The sequence below is a fragment of the Crocodylus siamensis genome, chromosome 1, assembly GCF_052110815.1.
Source record: "Crocodylus siamensis isolate JL-2025a chromosome 1, ASM5211081v1, whole genome shotgun sequence".
Lineage (NCBI taxonomy): Eukaryota > Metazoa > Chordata > Crocodylia > Crocodylidae > Crocodylus > Crocodylus siamensis.
Genome location: NC_143395.1, coordinates 77,395,503 through 77,418,030, shown reverse-complemented (window position 1 = coordinate 77,418,030; position 22,528 = coordinate 77,395,503). Strand labels below are relative to the sequence as shown.

At 47.2% G+C, this 22,528-nt stretch overlaps 1 protein-coding gene across 5 annotated transcripts in view; it reads right to left on the bottom strand.

The window, feature by feature from the left end:
* Window positions 1-22,528, bottom strand: part of KLHL32 (kelch like family member 32) — a 299,877-nt gene that overhangs the window by 178,369 nt on the left and 98,980 nt on the right. For 4 of the 5 annotated variants that reach the window (XM_090037127.1, XM_090037125.1, XM_090037129.1 and 1 more), the window contains one exon: window positions 1,224-1,311. The exons of the other annotated variant lie outside the window; for it this stretch is intronic. In XM_090037127.1, the coding sequence (XP_089893253.1) occupies window positions 1,224-1,246 (23 nt within the window). In that variant the 5' untranslated portion in view covers window positions 1,247-1,311. The remainder of the gene's footprint in view (window positions 1-1,223; window positions 1,312-22,528) is intronic. 5 annotated transcript variants of the gene reach the window in all.

Here is a 22,528-nt window from a genome sequence, read left to right as displayed (position 1 = left end):
TACCTTTGTTACCTCTTGTTGGAGCTGATCTACTTTCCCCAGAATACTTAAACATTCGCTGAGAGACTCTCCCTGTTCAACAACTGTTCAATTATGTATACAAAGTAAAACAGAGACTCTTCCCCTTTTCCTTCCTTCCCCCACTCGCCTCCCAATAGCCATAACTAGACAGTATTCTTGTTGGAAGTGGGAGATGCAAGACAAATTCACTTAGGCAAAAAAAGGTAACTTTAAAAAAAAGAAAAATGCATCTCAAACCAAATAGACTTCTTTTTTCCAAATTTTCAGTTTGAAGGTCAAGCAGAAAATTCAGTATTTGGACATGCCTAATTATAATTACATGTACAGTTAGACAGTAAGCGCCTATTTGTGGCACTTAAAATCATAAAAACTCATTCATGGATGCTATACAAAGTACCCCTAAATCAGCAGAGCAGGGCAGTTCATGATTCCTCTTGCATGAAAGGATCTTCAGGTGTTGAGGGCATGGGAAGGAAAAAGACAGTATAGTGCAGATGCTGCTGAATCTGGCAGATACTCAGCTCCCAGATCATCCCCTGGGGACTACAGTCAGTAAATGTATAGCATTGTTTGCACAACCTGTTCCCAAAATGAATTAAGCAAGAACTGCCTTAAGTCAAGGAGACAGTGAGCAATACAAATAAAGGAAAAGGCCAAGGTGGCAAATGAATGAAGAATGATAAAAATGACAATAAGAGACTTCATGAGGGTAGGAAGATGGTGCCTACAAATATAACTTCCTTGAAGCCATTCATTGTTCAAGGAAGAGTTTGTTCTTGACTGCATGACTGCATAAAATTTGCCCCAAACCCCTGCTATTAACCACCAGCAGGGCTGCATCATGGCAAAATCCTGATTGATTCCACAAGTGTAGATCAGGGATTTCTTTGCCTACATACTGGGCATGCAAGGCTATCATCAGCTGACTGTTGACTACCAGAATCAGAAAAATACCAGCATAGGCAAGAACTTAAAGGATGAAGGGAAATAACTGGAAGCTGGAAGAGATTGCTGACTCACATACAACATATTAAGCTATTGCTACTGATAACATTAACACATATAGTAATCTAATGCAAGTTACAATTTAGCGACATGCTGACAAAAGTGTTCATTTCAGTCATTCATCACATACCAGCTGATGCTTCAATGAATATCATGCTAAATGAGAATGACTCCAGAACGGTTATTAAGTACCATACCTGAGGCACCTCTCAGATGGCATCCTTCAGTTTATTCTTCTGACTCACCAAATTTAAAGCCTTGTGGTAGAAACAGCAAGCATTCCCACTAGCAAAAAAAAAAGGAGAGAGAGATGAAAATTAGACCATCTCATCCTTAGAGGTAGTCTCTTCTTTCCTTCCTCAGTAGTTTCCACATAAAATCTTAGCAACAACAGCAGTCCCTACACTTGAAGGCATGGTTTTGTCCCATAAACTTAGTGACATAAGGAGGATGGGAAAGTGGCCTGGACAAATGTCCTTCCCCCTGCAAAAAATGCTAGCTTCCAGTGCTGGCTGGCAGCTGAATGCAGCGTGCATACTCCCCCAAAAAGCCATTATGGAGCTACAATTTCCAAGGCACAATCCACCATGCAGGACTGGTAGAGTTCACAAGATTCTCTATTCAGACCAATGGCTATATCACTTTTCTGTTCCTAATTATGCAATTACAAACTGTGTCTTTAGGATACGGTGTAAGTTAACTAGCAACACATTTATCTTATTGAAAAGTACAGGCCAGAGTACTGGCTATGAAAGAAAGCAAACACATCACCAATAGCAACCTATAGAAAATAAGCAAAATTCAAATGTGATAAGATCATATTTTAATTTTGCTTATTGCAAAATTTAACTTACAAACTACCACTACTGCTTCAATATGTGATAATGACAGACATGCTAACCTAAATCTATATGAGAGCTGGAACTGACTCAATTAATTTTTAAAAAAGCACATTACAATAGAAAATTGCATCCAAAATTTGGCAAACTACCATAAATATCAATTGAATTCTTTCACTTCCCCATTAAAGCTAAAATAAACCATCTACATCACTGCTGCTGTCAACAAAAATCAACTCTCTCTTACATCATATCTTCCTCCTACTGTCTGATAAATTCATTGCTGTCCAATGATTTTTTGAGCTACTATGGGCTTCCATGCTGATTTTTGATACCACAGGCATCTCTTTGTGACATTACTGAAGAAAGGAACAGGGAAATAGAGAAAAAAATCTCTCATATATTTATTTTAGCCCTATTCTCTCTTTTATCTCACTCTGGATATTACATTGCTCTGAGAGTATCTCTAGTGATTTCAGTGCGACTCTTAGCAATGGACGTGAGAAAGGACAGAAGAACTGAGTTCTACCACGGTTAAAGACATCTTGCAAGTCAAATTCAATATACTATCTTTTCTCACATACAACGCATGGCATAATATAATATGTTTTCAAAAGGAAGAATGAAGGTAAAAAAGAGTTATGGCTGCATATGAAAGGGAAGTAGCCTAATCTTCAGATGACTCACCCTCCCTTTCCTGCTTTACTAAAGCTGAAACCCTAGCTGTGGCTGAAGACTAGTCTTCATAGTTGGATCTATGATTCTGAAAAGAGCTAAAGGATGTCCAAAGCTGTGAAATAGAAGAAGAGAGACCAGGAACAGCTAGCAGACAGCAAAACTGCCCTAAGCAAGGTTAGCTCAGGGGCAGGCAAAATACGGCCTGCGGGCCAGATTCAGCCCTCCAAGCCACTCTATCCAGCCCATGGGAAATTTTAAAAATTTTAGAAAATAAATTTTATCAGTCCATGGCTTCCTGTCAAAGATGACAGGCAGCCAGCAGCAGCAGGACTGAGGGGGAGCCAGCGGCAGGACCCAGCTGCTGAGCAGCAAAGCTGGCCCGGCTCCACCCCACCCCCAGGCCTCTACCTTGCTCCAATCCCAGCCCTCAACCAGAAGCCTCTGCGGCTTCGGGCCTCATGGACCTGGGGCTGTTCCCTGCCTCCCTCCATCCATGTGGAAAGTAAGATAAGATCAGACGGGGGGGGGGGGAACACTGTGATCAGCTCAGCAGCTGGGAGCTACATGCTGCTGGCCAGGCTGGACTGGAGCCAGAATGGGAAGCAGCGGGTAGGGGGGTGGAGGGAAGCAGGGGTGGTGGGGAGGCTGTGGGAAGCAGGAGAAGCATAGGGAGCAATGCAGGGAGCAGCAGCAGGGCCATGGAAAGCAGCAGTAGTGCAGGCAGAAGCAGGGGGAGCAGCCAGAAGGCCATGGCAAGTGGCAGCAGTACAGGGACCTGCAGGGGCCTATAATTACCCAGGTCCTCCTTCCTCCCCTTCTTGAAAATAGGGAAAATATTCAGATCATTTGAAGCAATACAACATACCACAAGAACCATTAAAATCTAACTTCTGACACATCTCCAAAGAGAGTGAATTCTACATAGAAATTTGATAGAATTTGAGAAAACATTGTTTAAACCTATGAAACACACAGATCTATTATCTGTGTTATATATGGCAATTTTAAATTGCCATGTAGAGGAAAACATTGTTTATGACAAATGGTCTATAGAAATTGGATGAGAAATTAGTGATGAAGAAGAGGAGATCATATGGAACAACAGTCCTCACACATCAACCTGTATGCCGATAAAAAAAAACAACTAAAAGTCTATATTGATGATACCATATTTGCCCAAACCCAAAACGACCCTGAATTCAAGATGACCCCCAATAATTAGATTCTAAACAAGGAAAATGTATAAATTTGCTACAATTTTCCTTGTACAAAATCTAACCATTAAAGGGCCATCTTAAATTGATTCCTCTCCCTCAGTGCAGTGAAGAAAGCAGTGGAAAGGGGCAGGTGGTAGGAAGACAGTAGGGAGGCAAGCAGTTTGGTAGGCAGTAGGACAGCAGGCAGCAGAGAGCAGGTTGGGAAAGGTGGTAGTGGGGCAGGCAGTGGGGAGGCAGTGGGGGGCAGGCAGTGGGGCTTGACCTCTGCCCCTTATCCCGCCAACTTGTCCCCTGCCACCTGCACACCCCTACCACTTGTCCCCTCATAACCTGCCCCTCACACATCCCTTGTCCCATACTTGCCTTCCCCTGCAACTTTAGGTCCCCCTTCTTCCCATCTCCCCCACCCCCCATGGCCTCCCCTCTCCTGCCCCCACCCATTGCTGCTTACTCTTGCTTCTACTCCTGCATGCTCAGGCCCCACATCAGTCTGGGACACACTACATATTCATGCCACCTTCAGCCTGACCCTGTAGTAGTGGTGGTAGCATGGCAGCTCCGGCCCCAGCCTAGGCTGCCAATGCTGCTTGTACAGAGTTAGGCTGCAGCCAGAGCTGGTACCAGGCCCAAGCCTGCCAGAACTGGAGTCAGAGGGAAGAGAGAGTGGGAGGGAAGTGGGGGGTGGGAGGAGGAAGCGGGGTCACAGGCAGAAGGGCCAGAGGCTGTGGTGGGTAGGTGGTGGAACAGAGACTATGAAGGTAGAGGCGGCAGGTAAGAAGGAGCCCAGAGGCAGGCAGCACCTGCAGCTCTGGCCCCAACCCCAGGTCTGGGGCAGAGTCTCAGCCATTGTCTGCCTGGCTTTGAGCCTTGTACTCAAATCCAAGATGAGGGGCTTTTCCCCCCATGTTAAGTTGGGAAAAAACTTCATCTTGGATTTAAGTGAACACAGTACTTCATCCCACTTGCAATTTAATGAATTTATGGCACAGTAATAGGGAAGTTTTAGAGAGAGTGTGATCACCTGGGAGGATTCTACCACATATGGTAGACATGTTCCAGAATCAAACTGTTTGGGAAATAAGTTGAATACTTGGTAAGGGAAATAATAGGATGCCGGCTATCAGATAGCCCCTTAGTGTTCTTACTAAATCTTAATGAGAACTCTGAAATAGGTGAGTCACAAAAAATTGATCCTCACATTCTAGTGTCTGCAAAAATTACAATTAAAAAAGCCTAGAACAGAAGTGACACACCTCAAATCACTGGCTGATTTTAAAATGTTTGGGAAATTATTTTAAAGGAAAAGTCATCCTATCAAGTCAGTGTTCTACAGGGAAAAAGAAAAAAAAATAGGTTCTTGCTTAGAAATCTGCTAGAAGTTTGTAGAATGTGCTGAAAAGGGATCTCCTCCTTCCTCCATACCAGAAATTTTAGAAACTTATTTGAATGTTGAAAAAGGGTGCAAGTTCTATGAGCTAGCAGTTAAGAACAAATTCAGAATGAGATAGGTAGAAGATAGTGAGCCTGGTTTTATGCAGAGTTCTGAGGGGGTGAATTATTAAGCAGTTTACACATACAGATGAACAAATACAAAAGGTTAACATTGACTGTGAAATGTACAGGAGCTGTTGGAGACTAAAAATAAGTGAAAAACAGAACACAAAACTCCTCAGCAGACAATGACTTGGGTCAAGGGAGCACTGTTGATAAATATCTTGGATCCCCTGAGTTCTCCATTAACTGTTCCCAGGGAAAAAAGGCAATCCAGGGAAGTTCCAGAGAACTCAGATCTAAGAGATGGACATAAATAGTTTCATAGTAGCTAGGGTCAGGAGGGACCTGAACAGATCATCTAGCCTGACCCCCTGCCACAGGCAGGAATGAATGCTGGGTTCACAAGACCCCAGACAGGTGATCATCCAACCTCCTCTTGAATTTGCCCAAGGTAGGGGCGAGGACCACTCCCTGGGAAGTTGGTTCCAGATTCTGGCCACTCTGACTGTAAAATATTGCCTTCTGATCTCTAACCTAGACCTATTCTCTATCAGCTTATTACCATTGTTCGTCACCCCAGGTGCTGCTGGGGAGAAAAGGGCTCTACCTATTTGCTGTTGATCTCCCCTGACAAGTTTGTAGGCAGCCACCAGGTCCCCCCTCAGTCTCCTCTTGCTGAGGCTGAACAGGTTCAGGTCCCTCAGTCTCTCTTCATACGGCTGTCCTGCTGCCCTCTCACCAAGCGGGTGGCCCTCCTCTGACCCCTCTCCAGGCTGGCAACGTCCTTTTTAAAGTACAGTGCCCAGTACTGGACACAGTACTCCAATTGCAACCTGACCAAAGTCACATAGAGGGGGAGGATCACCTCTCTGGACCAGCTTGAGATGCACCTTTGGATGCATGACAAGATATGGCTGGCCTTGCTGGCTGCGGTCTGGCATTGGTGGCTCAGGTTCATCTTGGAGTCAATAATGACTCCAAGATCTCATTCTGCCTCTGTGCTTTCAAGAGGAGAACTCCCCAGCCTGTATGTATGCTGTGGATTCCTTCTCCCAAGGTGCAGCACCCTGCGTTTGTCTACATTGAACCCCATCCTATTCTCATCTGCCCACTTTTGTAGTCTGTCTAGATCTATTTGCAGCCTCTCTCTCCCTTCAAGTGTGTCCACCTCGCCCCACATCTTAGTGTCATCAGCAAACTTGGACAGTGTGTTTTCCACCCCCTCATCCAAGTCGCTGATGAAGATGTCAACCAGTGTGGGCCCGAGGACTGAGCCCTGGGGTACCCCACTGCTCACATCTCGCCAGGCTGAGTACAATCCGTCCACCACTACTCTCTGGGTGTGCCCCATCAGCCAATTTTTTACCTATGCCACAGTTGCATATTTTATTGATGAGGATGAGGTGAGAGACAGTGTCAAAGGCCTTGTTAAAGTCTAGAAAGACTACGTCCACAGTGACACCATCATCCAAGGATTTAGTCACCTGGTCATAAAAGGCAACCAGGTTGGTCAGGTAGGACCTGCCTTTGATGAACTCATGCTGATTGCCCCTGAGCATGATCTCCCCTGCTGGCCCCCCACAGATGTGCTCCTTGATGATTCTCTCCAAGATCTTCCCAAGCACCAAGGTGAGGCTTACAGCCCTATAGTTACCTGGGTCCTCCTTCCTCTCTTTCTTGAAAATTGGGACCACATTAGCCAGTTTCCAATCCCCCGGCACCTGGCCAGATGACCACGAATGCTCATACAGGCAGGCCAAGGGCTCCACAATGACCCCTGTCAGCTCCCTCAACACCCTTGGGAGGAGGGCATCTGGACCTGAAGATGTAAAAATGTCTAGCCCTTCCAGAAGATCCCTAACTACATCTGCGCTGACTGAACACCTGACAGAGCTATCCCCAAGATTGTCCCTACCTCTGGTACGTGGGATGTCCCGGTCCCTGTTCAAGAAAACAGAGGCAAAGAAACTGTTAAAAATATCAGCTTTCTTGTCTGGCGTAGCCACAAGATTACCATTTGTATCTTGCAGGGGCCCTACATTGCCTGGTGCCCTCTTCTTGCTCCCAAAGTACTTGAAAAAGGACTTTTTATTTTCCTTAATCCTGGACACTAGCCTGAGTTCCATCTCTGCCCTGGCCTTTCTAATAGCCCTCCTACACTCACGGGCTGAGGAGGAGTACTCCTCCTTGGTGATAGCTCCTCCCTTCCACTGGTTGTACACCCCGCTTTTAGTCCTCAGGCATTGCTGAATGCCCTTGCTGAACCAAGGGGGTTTCTGAGCACTCTTACCCCCCTTGCTTCTCTCAGGGACTGTTATCCTTTGGGCTTGGAGGATCACCCCCTTAAGGTACGACCATCCCTCATGGACTCCCATCTCCTCTACCTTCTGGGCTCTCAGTGCCTCCCCCACTAGTCTCCTAAACTCATTGAAATTGGCCCTTCTGAAGTCAAGGGCATTGGCTTTGGTGTAAGCCCTTGACACCCTGCGTTGAATAGTAAAATCCATCAGGTAATGATTGTTATTGCCCAGGTGGTCAAGGACCTGCAGTCCCCTCACCAGGTCCCTTCTCATTTGGTTTATGGCTGGCCCGAACCCATTCCCCCACCCTGCCACCATGGCCTGACCCAGTTCCCCCCCACGCATGGTGGACCCAACCCTGTTCCCCCCCTTGCATCACTGTCACCTTCAAGGAGCAGGGGGGCAATGGGGAAGCTTGCCCTGCCATCCCCTCCATCCTGCACCCCATGCTGACACTGCCTGTAAGGAGCAGGGCTGGGGGGGAGGGAGCGAGGCCAGCAGGGGCCAGACCCTGTTCCCCCCCTCGTGCCGCCACCACCTTCAAGGAGCAAGGAGTCAGGGGGAAGACTGCCCCGCTATCCCCTCCATCCCCCTCGACTAGTACCCCATGCCGCTGCTGCCTCTAGAGAGCAAGGCTGGGGAGGAGGGGGGGAGAGCAAGGCTAGCAGTGCTGGCCTCGCCCCCCGATCCGCTCGTTCCCTGCCATGGTGGTACTCCACCATGCCACTGCCTCCTGTCTGGAATGCTTTTGGAGCACTCTGAATGGCTGCTGAGAAAATCAATCAGAGTGTGAATAAAGCATTATGGACTGACAGAGTAAGGCTTTTACATATATAGAATTAATGCAAAAAACAAAAAAAAAACCACATTAAAAGAATTAATTATATATAGAGAATTAATGCAAAAAAACCCCACATTAAAAGAATCTTTAGTTTGCAAAGTCAAGAAATGCCAGAATTAGGGTTGTCTGTGTATCCTCTGTTTAGCCCCCGTGTACTTTAAGTATGCTCCTGTCTTCAATTACAGTATCATATACTATTTTTTGCTACAGGACTCCTCTACACTGTTGAGGTACTGAAAAATGCATTAGCTGGGGGGGAGAGAGTTTCTTTGTTCTCAGTATTTATACCCAGCATCATGACAACATTCAGCAGGCCTGGAAAAACTACCACGGGAAAAGACTGGTTCAGTTCTGCAGTACTGACGTGAACCATGCTCAATTCTTTCTATGAAGATTGTAAGTATGATCCGTTACCAAGATGTAAGGAACTGGAACAGGGTCTGTGCAGATGAAACGTTTGAAGAATTTTTTTGGCCATTGTCTCCTAACAAACATCTGATGATAAGAACTCAGATTCTCAGAGGTTTTTATAGACTTGGTCAGGTTCCAGTGGATTTTCACAAGGACAGCAAAAGGCACCTAGGGACATCAGTGGAACCACCTTGCCAAATTTCAAGTCCCCACTATTTGGAGGAGTTAGTAACAACTCTGTACTATGGGCAGCACTGATTTTTCTATAGTTTCAGATAAATGAGGCATGAAATAATTTTTACTTAAACTTTCTCCCAAGAATTCAGTCCAGAGATACCCACCACAAAAAATACAGCTTGAATGCTTTATATTTGACAAAAGTATAAGCAACTGAAAACAGCTTTCTGAAAGTGTGAAGCAATCTTAATTATAGGCATAACTGTTAACATTGCCTAAAATAGAATGGTAATTAGGTCTGATATTAGGTAATTAGGACTTTGATGGAGCTCAGGTGGTGTTTTCGTCGATCCTCCCAGTCTTGGGCTATGGGCTGAGGAGGGAGAGGAGGATCCACGCAGTGAACCAAAGACTGCGGAGCTGGTGTCATCGGGAAGGCTTTGGCATCCATGACCACAGCCCGCCCTTTGGAGAGAAAGGCAGCGAGCTGCTGGGAAGAGATGGCCTCCACCTCTCCCCCCTGGGGAGGAGACTCTTCTCAGCCAGGCTGGCTGACCTGCTCCACCGGGCTTTAAACTAAGCCCGCTGGGGGATGGGGGGACTACTGCCACTGCTGGCCCGCTGAGCAACCCTTGCAAAGCCAGCGGACCAAGGGACTTAAGGAAGCCCACCCCTGCCCCAGCCCTGGCACAATCTGTGGGCAAGGCAAGAGCCCCCAAGGGGACACTTGCCTGCCTTTACACTAATGCCAGGAGCCTGGGCAACAAGCAGGACGAGCTCGTCCTCCTGGTCAGTGCAAAGAATTATGACATCATTGGGATAAGGGAGACCTGGCGGGACTCCACCCATGACTGGACCACGGGTATAGAGGGCTATACCCTGTACAGGAGGAATCGTGTTGACAAAAGGGGCAGGGGTGTAGCTCTCTATGTGAAGGAAAGCTACATGTCCCTGCAGGCTGATGTTGGCAACCAGCATGGACAGCTAGAGACACTCTGGGAAAAAATTCGTGGGGAATACGGTACGGGGGACACAACGGTGGGAGTCTACTACGGACTTCCCACTCAAAGTCCTGAGCTTGACCAGGAGTTCGCCCGGGAACTGACTGAGGCCGCTTGCTCCACGACCTTGGTTGTCATGGGTGACTTCAATTACCCGGACATCTCGTGGGAAGATCACTCAGCAAAATCCGAGCGGTCGCAAAGCTTTCTCTTGTGCGTGAATGACCTCTACCTGACTCAAGACGTCTATGGGCCAACGAGAGGCAAAGCGCTGCTCGACCTGGTACTGGCTACGGGGGACGACCTAATCGGCAACCTAGTGATCGATGGGAAGCTGGGTGACAGTGACCATGACCTGATCACCTTCACCATCCGCCGTAAAGCTGGCAAGTCAGTCAGCAACATAGAAGGCCTTGACTTCAGAAAAGCCGACTTTGACAAGCTCAAGAGGCTTGTCGGTCAGGCCCTTACGGACCGTGACCCCAGGGAGATGGAAGTTCAAGAAGAGTGGTTGCTTCTCAAGGAAGTGATCCTCAGTCCACAAGCTAAATCTATTCCAACATGGAGGAAAGGCAGCAAGAAGGCACAGCAGCCCCCCTGGCTCTCCAGGGACCTAGCGGACCTACTGTGGCTAAAAAGGAAAGCCTACAAAGGATGGAGGACGCGATTCACCTCCAAGAAGAATTATTCTGTGCTGGTCCGGTCCTGCAGGGAGCAAACCAGGAAAGCCAAGGCTGCAACTGAACTCCAACTAGTTTCAAGCATCAAGGACAACAAAAAGTCCTTTTTCAGATATGGGGGGAGCTGAAGGAAAAGCAAGCGCAACGTTGGACCCCTGCTAAACCAGATGGGGCAACTGACAACTCACGCCCAGGAAAAAGCCAACCTATTAAATAGGTACTTTGCGTCAGTCTTTCATCAGTCCCATGGGACGCCCATGCCTGCAGTGGGACAGGGAAATCTGGGTGAGGGGGATCCCCTACCCTCCATAAATGCTGACCTCGTGAAGGAACATCTTGAGAAGCTGGAAACCTTCAAGTCAGCCGGCTCTGACAATCTGCACCCCAGGATACTCAAGGAGCTGGCGAGCCTCATAGCCCAGCCCCTGGCACGGATCTTTGAAAACTCCTGGCGCTCTGGTGTAGTGCCTGAAGACTGGAAGAAGGCCAATGTGGTGCCGATCTTCAAGAAAGGGAGGAGAGTGGATCCAGCTAACTACAGGCCAATTAGCCTGACTTCTATCCTGGGGAAGATCTTAGAAAAGTTTATTAAGGAGGCCATCCTTGATGGACTGGCCCAGGCTAATATTCTAAGGGACAGCCAGCACGGGTTTGTTGCGGGTAGGTCTTGTTTGACCAATCTCATTTCCTTCTATGACCAGGTGACCTATCACCTGGACGAGGGAGAAGAGATTGATGTCATATATCTTGACTTCAAAAAAGCTTTTGATCTGGTATCTCATGATCACCTCTTGGCCAAACTGGCCAGTTGTGGCCTTGGCTCCACCATGATCCGCTGGCTGGGAAATTGGCTTCATGGTCGGACCCAGAGGGTTGTAATTGATGGCAGTCACTCATCATGGTGGCCTGTGACCAGTGGGGTCCCTCAAGGCTCTGTCCTTGGACCCATACTGTTCAACATCTTCATTAATGATGTGGACATTGGAGTCAGGAGTGGACTGGCCAAGTTCGCCGATGACACCAAACTTTGGGGCAAAGCATCCACGCCAGAAGATAGGCGGGTGATCCAGGCTGACCTGGACAACCTCAGCAAATGGGCAGATGAGAACCTGATGGTGTTTAACACCGAAAAATGCAAGGTTCTCCACCTTGGGAGGAAAAACCTGCAGCATCCTTATAGGCTCAGCAGTGCTACGTTGGCTAGCCCTACAGAAGAAAGAGACTTGGGGGTCATCATTGACCACAAGATGAACATGAGCCTCCAATGCGATGCTGCGGCTAATAAAGCAACCAAAACGCTGGCTGGCATCCATAGATGCTTCTCGAGCAAATCCCGGGACGTCATTCTCGCCTTGTACTCGGCCTTGGTGAGGCCACAGCTGCAGTACTGCGTCCAGTTTTGGGCTCCACAATTCAAAAAGGATGTGGAGAAGCTTGAGAGAGTCCAGAGGAGAGCCACGTGCATGATCAGAGGTCAGGAAAACAGATCTTACGATGATAGGCTGAGAGCCATGGGACTCTTTAGCCTGGAAAAGCGTAGGCTCAGGGGTGATCTGATGGCCACCTATAAGTTTATCAGGGGTGACCACCAGCATCTGGGGGAACGTTTGTTCACCAGAGCACCCCAAGGGATGATGAGGTCGAACAGTCACAAACTCCTGCAAGACCGTTTCAGGCTGGACATAAGGAAGAATTTCTTTACTGTCCGAGCCCCCAAGGTCTGGAACAGTCTGCTGGCGGAGGTGGTTCAAGCACCTACATTGAACACCTTCAAGAGTAAATTGGATGCTTATCTTGCTGGGATCCTATGACCCCAGCTGACTTCCTGCCCTTTGGGCAGGGGGCTGGACTCGATGATCTCCCGAGGTCCCTTCCAGCCCTGATGTCTATGAAATCTATGAAATCTATGAAAATGGCTTAAAGGACCATCTAAAAATTTTCTCATGATACTTTGGCAATTTAAGAACGCCAGTGGGTGGGGGGGAGAGATGGATTATTTAATGGGATTTATTTATGAAGAAGGTAGTACAAGAATATTTAAAAATAAAAAAAAGCTTTCATGTCCTTAAACATTTTAGTACAAGACAATGAATTGGATAAGGGACAAGATTACCAAGGCCATGTACTTTCTCCTGCTCCTTGCAGCTTTCCCAGAACAGGGTGATCCCAGCCTAGGGAAAGAATGGAAAGCAGCAGGGTAAAACACATTTCTTACAGTGGCATTGGTGTGTGAGAAGTTAGTGGGGAGCAAGCAGCTGCCCTGAACACCTTCTCCAGACCACGGTGATCTTGGTCTCTGGAAGGCATAAACATAGTTATTTATCATTTAGATGAGGAGGTACAAAGCTCAGTGATTAAGTTTGCAGATGACACTAAGCTGTGGCCTTGACAGACTGGTTTAATGGGCAGAATGGAATCAGATGAGGTTTAACAGGGAGAAGTGCAGGGTTCTTCACCTGGGTAGGAAGAACCTTCACCATAACTACATGTTGGGTGGTGGTACACTGGCTGGCACAGCATATGAATGGGACCTGGGGGTCACAATCGACCAGAAGATGAACATGAGCTAACAGTGCGATGAAGTTACCAGCAGGGCAAATAGAATTCTGGTGTGCATCAGCTGATGTGTTGTCAGTAGATCCAGGGTGGCGCTTCTCCCTCTCTATTCAATGTTGGTGAGGCCACAGCTGGTGTACTGCGTCCAGTTCTGGGCACCAGACTTCAGGAAGGATGTGGATAAGCTCAAGAGCATACAAAGAAGGGCCACCCATATGATTAGGGGCCTGAAGGATAGGCCCTATGAGGAGAGACTCTGGAAACTGGGCCTGTTCAGTCTGAGTAAGAGAAGGCTGAGAGGTGACCTGATAGCCGCCTACAAGTACATCGGGGTAAGCATCAAGATCTAAGGGAGAAACTCTTTAGCAAGGCACCTCAAGGAGGAAGAGTACCAATGGGCACAAGCTAATAGAGGGAAAATTTCAGCTGGACATAAGAAAAAGCTTTTTTTTTCCATAAGAGTGGCCAGAATCTGGAACAGACTCCCAGGAGAGGTGGCACAGTCACCATCCTTGGAGGTGTTTAAGATGAGCCTGGATAAGTGCTTTTTTGAGCTTGTTTGAGCCCATTAACATCCTGCCCATAGCAGGGGACTGAACTTGATGATCCTGCAGGTCCCTTCTGGTCCTTTGATTTTATGATTCTAAGGCACAAGAGCCTTTCTTCCTGTTTACTCACATTATTTAGCACCAAAGCGTAGGTGCAACTAAAAAAAAATATCTTTGTGTAAGAAGGAAGTCTCAGACTTTGTCAACCCTGGGAACAAGGGGCACTGGGAAGCCCAACTGTGGAACTGCCAAACGAACAAAAATGTATATTTAGATATTGCAAAGAATATTCAAAATCTGGGTATAACAAGGACAAGCCACAATGCTGGCCCAGCTGAAGAAACTAAACCCTGTTGCTACAATGTGGAGCTGATGCCATACTGAGTGGAGACTCTACCACAACACTGCCAATGGCAGTGGACTTCTTGTGCCACGTGGGGAAATCCCAAAAGAACAGACAACTACAGAGCTCATTGCAGAAGGATTTCATAGATTTCATAGACATTAGGGCTGGAAGGGACCTCGGGAGATCATCGAGTCCAGCCCCCTGCCCAAAGGGCAGGAAGTCAGCTGGGGTCACAGGATCCCAGCAAGATAAGCATCCAATTTACTCTTGAAGGTGTTCATTGTAGGTGCTTGAACCACCTCCGCCAGCAGACTGTTCCAGACCTTGGGGGCTCGGACAGTAAAGAAATTCTTCCTTATGTCCAGCCTGAAACGGTCTTGCAGGAGTTTGTGACTGTTCGACCTCATCATCCCTTGGGGTGCTCTGGTGAACAAACGTTCCCCCAGATGCTGGTGGTCACCCCTGATAAACTTATAGGTGGCCATCAGATCACCCCTGAGCCTACGCTTTTCCAGGCTAAAGAGTCCCATGGCTCTCAGCCTATCATCGTAAGATCTGTTTTCCTGACCTCTGATCATGCACGTGGCTCTCCTCTGGACTCTCTCAAGCTTCTCCACATCCTTTTTGAATTGTGGAGCCCAAAACTGGACGCAGTACTGCAGCTGTGGCCTCACCAAGGCCGAGTACAAGGCGAGAATGACGTCCCGGGATTTGCTCGAGAAGCATCTATGGATGCCAGCCAGCGTTTTGCTCGCTTTACTAGCCGCAGCATCGCAGTGCAGGCTCATATTCATCTTGTGGTCAATGATGACCCCCAAGTCTCTTTCTTCTGTAGTGCTAGCCAACGTAGCACTGCCGAGCCTATAAGGGTCCTGCAGGTTTTTCCTCCCAAGGTGGAGAACCTTGCATTTATCGGTGTTAAACACCATCAGGTTCTCGTCTGCCCATTTGCTGAGCATGTCCAGGTCAGCCTGGATCACCCGCCTATCTTCTGGCGTGGATGCTTTGCCCCAAAGTTTGGTGTCATCGGCGAACTTGGCCAGTCCACTCCTGACTCCAATGTCCACATCGTTAATGAAGATGTTGAACAGTATGGGTCCCAGGACAGAGCCTTGAGGGACCCCACTGGTCACAGGCCACCATGATGAGTGACTGCCATCAATTACAACCCTCTGGGTCCGACCACGAAGCCAATTTCCCAGCCAGCGGATCATGGTGGAGCCAAGGCCACAACTGGCCAGTCTGGCCAAGAGGTGATCATGGGATACCAGATCAAAAGCTTTTTTGAAGTCAAGATATATGACATCAATCTCTTCTCCCTTGTCCACGTGATAGGTCACCTGGTCATAGAAGGAAATGAGATTGGTCAAACAAGACCTACCCGCAACAAACCCATGCTGGCTGTCCCTTAGAATATTAGCCTGGGCCAGTCCATCAAGGATGGCCTCCTTTAATAAACTTTTCTAAGATCTTCCCCAGGATAGAAGTCAGGCTAATTGGCCTGTAGTTAGCCGGATCCACTCTCCTCCCTTTCTTGAAGATCGGCACCACATTGGCCTTCTTCCAGTCTTCAGGCACTACACCAGAGCGCCAGGAGTTTTCAAAGATCCGTGCCAGGGGCTGGGCTATGACGCTCGCCAGCTCCTTGAGTACCCTGGGGTGCAGATTGTCAGGGCCAGCTGACTTGAAGGTATCCAGCTTCTCAAGGTGTTCCTTCACGAGGTCAGCATTGACGGAGGGTAGGGGATCCCCCTCACCCAGATTTCCCTGTCCCATAGCAGGCATGGGCATCCCGTGTGACTGATGAAAGACTGAAAAGTACCTATTTAATAGGTTGGCTTTTTCCTGGGCGTCAGTTGCCCCATCTGGTTTAGCAGGGGTCCAACATTGCCCTTGCTTTTCCTCCGGCTCCCCACATATCTGAAAAAGGACTTTTTGTTGTCCTTGATGCCTGAATCTAGTTGGAGTTCAGTTGCAGCCTTGGCTTTCCTGGTTTGCTCCCTGCAGGACTGGACCAGCGCGGAGTAATCCTCCTTGGAGGTGAATCGCGTCCTCCATCCTTTGTAGGCTTTCCTTTTTAGCCACAGTAGGTCCGCTAGGTCTCTGGAGAGCCAGGGGGGCTGCTGTGCCTTCTTGCTGCCTTTCCTCCGTGTTGGAATAGATTTAACTTGTGCATTGAGGATCGCTTCGTTGAGAAGCAACCACTCTTCTTGAACTCCCATCTCCCTGGGGTCATAGTCCCTGAGGGCCTGACCGACTAGCCTCTTGACCTTATCAAAGTCGGCTTTTCTGAAGTCAAGGACTTCTGTGTTGCTGACTGACTTGCCAGCTTTACGGCGGATGGTGAAGGTGATCAGCTCGTGGTCGCTGTCACCCAACTTCCCATCAATCACTAGGTCGCCGATTAGGTCGTCCCCCATAGCCAGTACCAGGTCAAGCAGCGCTTTGCCTCTCGTTGGCTCATAGACTTCTTGAGTCAGGTAGAGGTCATCCACGCATGAGAGAAAGCTTTGCGCCCGCTCAGATTTAGCTGAGTGATCTTCCCACGAGATATCCGGGTAATTGAAGTCACCCATGACAACCAAGGTCCTGGAGCAAGCGGCCTCAGTCAGTTCCCGGGCGAACTCCTGGTCAAGCTCGGGACTTTGAGTGGGAGGTCTGTAGTAGACTCCCAGCATTGTGTCCCCTGTTGGGTAATCACTGGGTATGGACGTGTGCCCTTATGTCCTGCTGACTTTCACTGGCCCCTCAGGGTAGCTGCGCCCTTATGGTAGAGCTGGGTGAGATCTGGTGCCCTTTCTTTTCCCGCCTGCCACAATTTTGATGATAAAAGAGGTTTACAAAAGGGAGGTGGTGACCACCTGTCTAATGCCCGGATCGATCATAGGGGCTGCCCCAGCGCCCGAAGTCCAAAACCAGAAGCAAGGAAAGGACCAACTTAAAACCAATCTTTTTTCTTTCTCTAATTTTTTTTTTCCTTTTTTTTGGCGGGGTGGGGGGTCACTGAAATCCTATGATCTTTGTCCTTTTCTTCTTCTGGACATCGTCAAGGTCTGATTCCAGTTCCCTGGGGCAGTTACCCCAAGGAGCCTTCAGCTATTTTCTTTCCCCACCCTGGACTCCTCCTGGATACTTTAAATCAGGACTGCAACAGGTTTAATTGACAGCATGCACCACTTAACGAGGAGGGGAATTCCCTCTGGAGTTATCAGCTCTCATTGCTCAGGGTTTTCTGCCTGCTCCTGTCTCAGTCATGGAGCCCCTCTGAGCGCACGATACCCTTCTCTTCTTGGGAAAACACCCAGCCCTGATCTGGGCTCTCTAGCTGGCAGGGAGACATCAAAGGGGAAAAAAAAAAGAAAACCCCACAGCAGGTGGTTCGGACGGATCCGCCGCTCCTAGGGTCTTTCTCCGATCTGCCTTCCTCTGCCTTGCCACCGCCTCTTCAGAGTCCGACCAAGGGCTTACCCAATCTTCCCCATCTTCACCCCGCGTCTCCAGCTCCCAGGATCCTCTCCTGTCCTCCTCCACCATCGTTCTCTCTCTCCCCGCTGTTCTGCCCCCGGCCTCTGGATATTGCCCTCACTGCAGATTAGCTCCAATCCACTTTACCTGTCGAGCAGGTAAAGCTGGGCAGGTGCAGATGGGGAGCTCCCGTCGTAGCATGGATGTAGTGACGTGGTGTGGTCCATGTCCCTGGTCAGGGACGTACCCTAGGTGAGTGCCCTCTGGACCCTCACAAAGGGGGCTCAGAGGATTCAGATATGGAGGAGGGAAAGGTGGGAAATCTCCTGACCAAACCTGTCTAAAAAGAGCCCAGATAGGAAACTGTTTGTGGAGGAAGGTGCACGTCTTTTTTTTTCTTACTTAAATTTGTGAGCCCCAAAGACCACATATCTCCATCTCCCTCCTCAAAATGGTATCTGATTAGGTACAAGAAGGAAACAAAGTAAGTGCTCTTTAAAAGTCAGCTTCTTTTAACAATTGACACTGGCGGACATAGGCAAAACATAGAAAAAAATATGATAAGCAAGCAAACCACATGCATGAATGTTTTTGGCAGGTCAGCCACATAGAATTAACGAGGAGGGGAATTCCCTTTGAAGCGATCAGCTGGGAAGGGGCACAGTTCTCACTGCTCAGGGTTTTCTGCCCACTCCCATCTCAGTTGTGGAGCCCCTCTGAGTTCACACTTCCCTTGGCAATCAGAGAAAAAAAAACACGCACTGAAACAGATGCTTGAGATAGTCAATAAAAAAAATATATATTTAAATAATCCTCACAAACAATCAATTTCTTAAGCCTACCTGATCTTTATGAATGAATGTGTAAAGTAAAAATAAAATGTAAATATAAAAAATAGTGCCATGGGTTGTCCAGTCAGAGAGTCAAAGTCCACAACAAATTACATGCATGCTGTTGTGGGATTCAGGAGCAGAATAAGATAGAAATGGTTCAATGCTTTCTCAGCTGTACAGCTTTGAATTGGCTTGCAGTTAGATTTTTGAAAGCCAGTCTTTTCTGCTTCTGGAGTTTCTGGCTGATTTTGGTCCTCTGGTCTTCTGTCCATTGGCACAATCTCAATAAAATATTGAAACAAGCAATCTTTAAGCACTGCATACGCTGTTTTGAGGGGCTCCCTTGTTTCTCCCACTAGAGTAAGACATCTTTGCTCCATTCAGCATTGAGCTCCAGTAGCGTCATCATTATGAAGATGGAAGCAGACCTTGAGCTTCTATGACAAGTTGCTTTCTATGGGCCTTTCACCTCCCCACAAACAATGTATCAACCAGAAGTCTTTTAATAGGTTTAACAATAGACTTTATTATCTCAATTGCTATAATCTGCAATCATCAACAATCTGCTTGGATTACTCATAATGGCCACAGGTTTAACAAACAATTCCTGCACGTACTCAGTACGATAGGAACATCTGAACTTGCACAAGCAAGTGCAGCCCACTACATTCTTTCTGAATATTTTTATGGAAAAAATGTATGGAGTTTTCTCCCTTATCTTTTCCTGTGTGCTTTCTTGTTAGTGTGTTTTCTTGTTAGCAGAGACTTTGGCTTGGGTATCCTTTGCACCTGCTGAAAGACTGATCCTCTGATCAGGAGGAAGATGAAAGTGACAAAGAAGAACATGCATTTTCATTTTCTCAGGAGTGCCAAGTCCAAAACTAGTGACTTGAAGGACTAGAGTAAAAAGTAGAAGAGTCAAGAGCTAGCTAGAAAAGTGCAACCATTTACAATGGAGCATCAGAAACCATAAAAGCAGAATCTACAAAATCAAAAATAACAGTCTGTAACCCAACAGCTATTGCAGTACATGGACAACTGTCTTTCCAGGCATGCATTTTCTTCCACCAAAGGGACAACACAGCATGCTACTGTATCTTGTCTGCTCAGCTACAGTAGAGAATTGCTATAAATTGGCATTTCCCAAATTGTTGGGTTTAGGTCCCATAGTAGCAGGGACCTAAATTCTACTCCAGCCAGTGTTGCTGCTTCCCCTCACTGCTGACTACCACCCACCTTCAACTACTGCCAGGAAGGAGAAATTGGCAGCAAAGGGAATCAGCCCTTGCCATCAATTCCTCTGTGAAAAATTACTCCCCCATGATGGGAGGTAATTGCCAGCAATTAGCAGTCATGATCTGTATGCACTCCCCCCCAGGAAACTTTCATGCCCCTCTACGCTTTAGGCATACCCCACACTTTAGGAATGCTGCTAAACATTTCCTAATGCATGAGTCATGCCAGTGTAAAGAACCTCTCCCTTTTTTAAACGATTACATGATTTTAATTGTTTGTATGGTGGAATACAGTTCTACTTTGTGAAACTTATTATTTTTGTCTTATAAAACAAATATGAACAGCCATGTAGCAGGAGCTGGGAAGCAGCTCCTGCGAGACCCCCACTGGAGTGGCAGTGCCAGTGGAAAAATCACTTGATGGGGTCTTGGCAAGCCATGCTTCCCCAGCACACTGGAGACAAGCTCTAGGGGAAAACTCATCTGGCAGGGTCTTGGCAAACTGCACTGCCTCACACACCAGAGAAGATCTCCAGGAGAGGCGAACTCACCTGGCAGGGTCCAGAAGGGCCCCGCTTCCCCAGTGCGCCAAAAAGACCTCCCGGGGGAGGGGAGGAGGGAGAGAAAGAGGACCCCGCTGCACCAGAAACTCAATCAGTTGAACCCTTGTGGGATGCTGGGATACTGCGACCACGACTGAATGACCACCCCAAACCACTGAGCAAGATAAGTAACACCAAACAGCTGGGTAGTGGTGGGTTTGAAACCACAAGGCAGAGGGAATGGGACACATGGAGAAAGTGTCTAGTAAAAAGGTCATTGAACCCACCGGGGTTAGCCTCAAGACACTCGGATAGTTCAGGCACAGGAGGAATTTGCCTAGACAGACAGAGTACATGGTCACCAGGTTCAGAGCTGGACCTTTGAACCTGGGTTCTGAGTTTTTTTCTAGAGAATGTAATGCAAACAAGGGGGCAAGAGCCTGTTTGTTTTTTTAATTTATTATTTAGCACTCCCAGGCAAGGGAGAGATAGCAGAGGAAAATTAGATCCCCTGTGCATCTGAGTATATCTGGGATCTATAGAGCTGCCTATTTGAAAATCTTGGAGACCAGGAGAGATGTCACCAACCAAGATCTGCCAACCCCAGGGAGAAGGAAGGTGACTGCAGACTAGACTAGAACATGAAAGAGAGACACCTGTCTAGAGGGGATGGCCACCAACCAGTTGTGGAGTCAGTAACTGAACCAGACCGGAGAGAAGTCAAGATGATTCACACTCATTGACAGCAGAAAAGTACAAATCATCACCTGAGAGGAAAGGGGTAGGTTGCAGGGATGGTGGAGCCCTGTGGAAGATTGACCCTGGCCGACCCAGTCTGACCAAGACTCTAGAAACCATCCATCCTCCCCAAAAATAGCATAATATGTGGCAAGCAAGAGAGAGTAAAGATGAGGCAGAGGTCCCAGTGATCATAACTGGATGAAGGGGAAGTGAGTGGACCCACACAGCCACAACCCCAACGTAGCATTCTTCACCAAAGTCCCAGAAAAGTACTTACAAGTTTTTTAAATATTTATGTGCATTTAGAATGGATATACAAGCAAAGTACACTCTATTTACTCCTCTATAGCATCTCAATGGGCTCTGGTAATTGTCCTGGTGTCTGGCTATTCAAAATCCTATTCAAAGTCAACAGCAACTGATAAAGTGGGTTCACAAAAGCTTGTATTCTGTATGTATGTCTTATGTAATTAATCTATCAGGCATATCTACTGTGCCTTCTGACTGACTTCAGACTAACACAGATAACTCAAACCTCTCTCTACTCAAAATCGTTCCATTTATCCCCTTGCATCACAAATATTATGCAAGATGTGAAAAGCAGCAGCAGTCTCACTAAGATACAGCCTAGTCATGAGGCATCTTCAGCATCTTTTCAATTTATCAAATGTACATCATCCTGCACCTCTTCAGATGACAATTAAATCCTTCCTAGTAGTCCACAGGCCTGGCATACAGATTGGGAAGAAAAAAATAAGTTGTGATGTGCTGGTATGGTGGAAAATATCCCCAGTCACAGATTTTTACAAGTACCATACCCCTAAAGATGCATGCGCTGTTCACCTTCCCTGACCACCTTCATTAATGACAGTGAAATGTTTGATTGAGCCATCAATGTTTGCATAAACATGAATAAAATACTCTTTCTCTTTATGTATTCTGAGTCAGAGGGCAGAGAGATCATAATTTGGATGTGTGCCCTATCATCCAAGCACAGTTCAGAAAATCCATTACCAAAAGAAACGGAAAACACTTTTTTGTGCACTTTGTCCAATCCTATGCAGTAAAATATTCTTAATGACCACTCCTGCTTTACATTCCAACCCAAAATTGACTCCGCCCTGACAAATGAAATTTTGGATTGGAAGTGTTCAGACCACAATCACCACACACTCCTCTACTGACAAAATAGCTCTTAATCTGCTTTGCACTAGAAATAAGATGAAAATACAGTCTTAGTATGTGGCCCTGTTGCATCCAAAACTTTGGCAATTGCAAAGTTTGTGTCTCTGCTTGCTTCATGGATCCAGGAGTGCTGACCCATTCTCATTCTCAATACTGCAGAGCCAGCCATGGTAGTGGTTACTGAAGTTCCACCAATACAGAAATTTCAGGTACCTTGTCTCTAAAGAGGAAACAAAAATTCTACTCACCTCTTTAGGTGATCTTTGTGATAGTAAGAAACTAAAATCAGCAGAAAAATAATGCATTATGGGATGATGCAGAGGAGATTGTAGGAATGTCATAACAAATCTCCAAGAATTCCCTGAGGAAAGTGAGATTAAAAAAAAAGTTTTGCTTTAAAATGCATTTAGTTC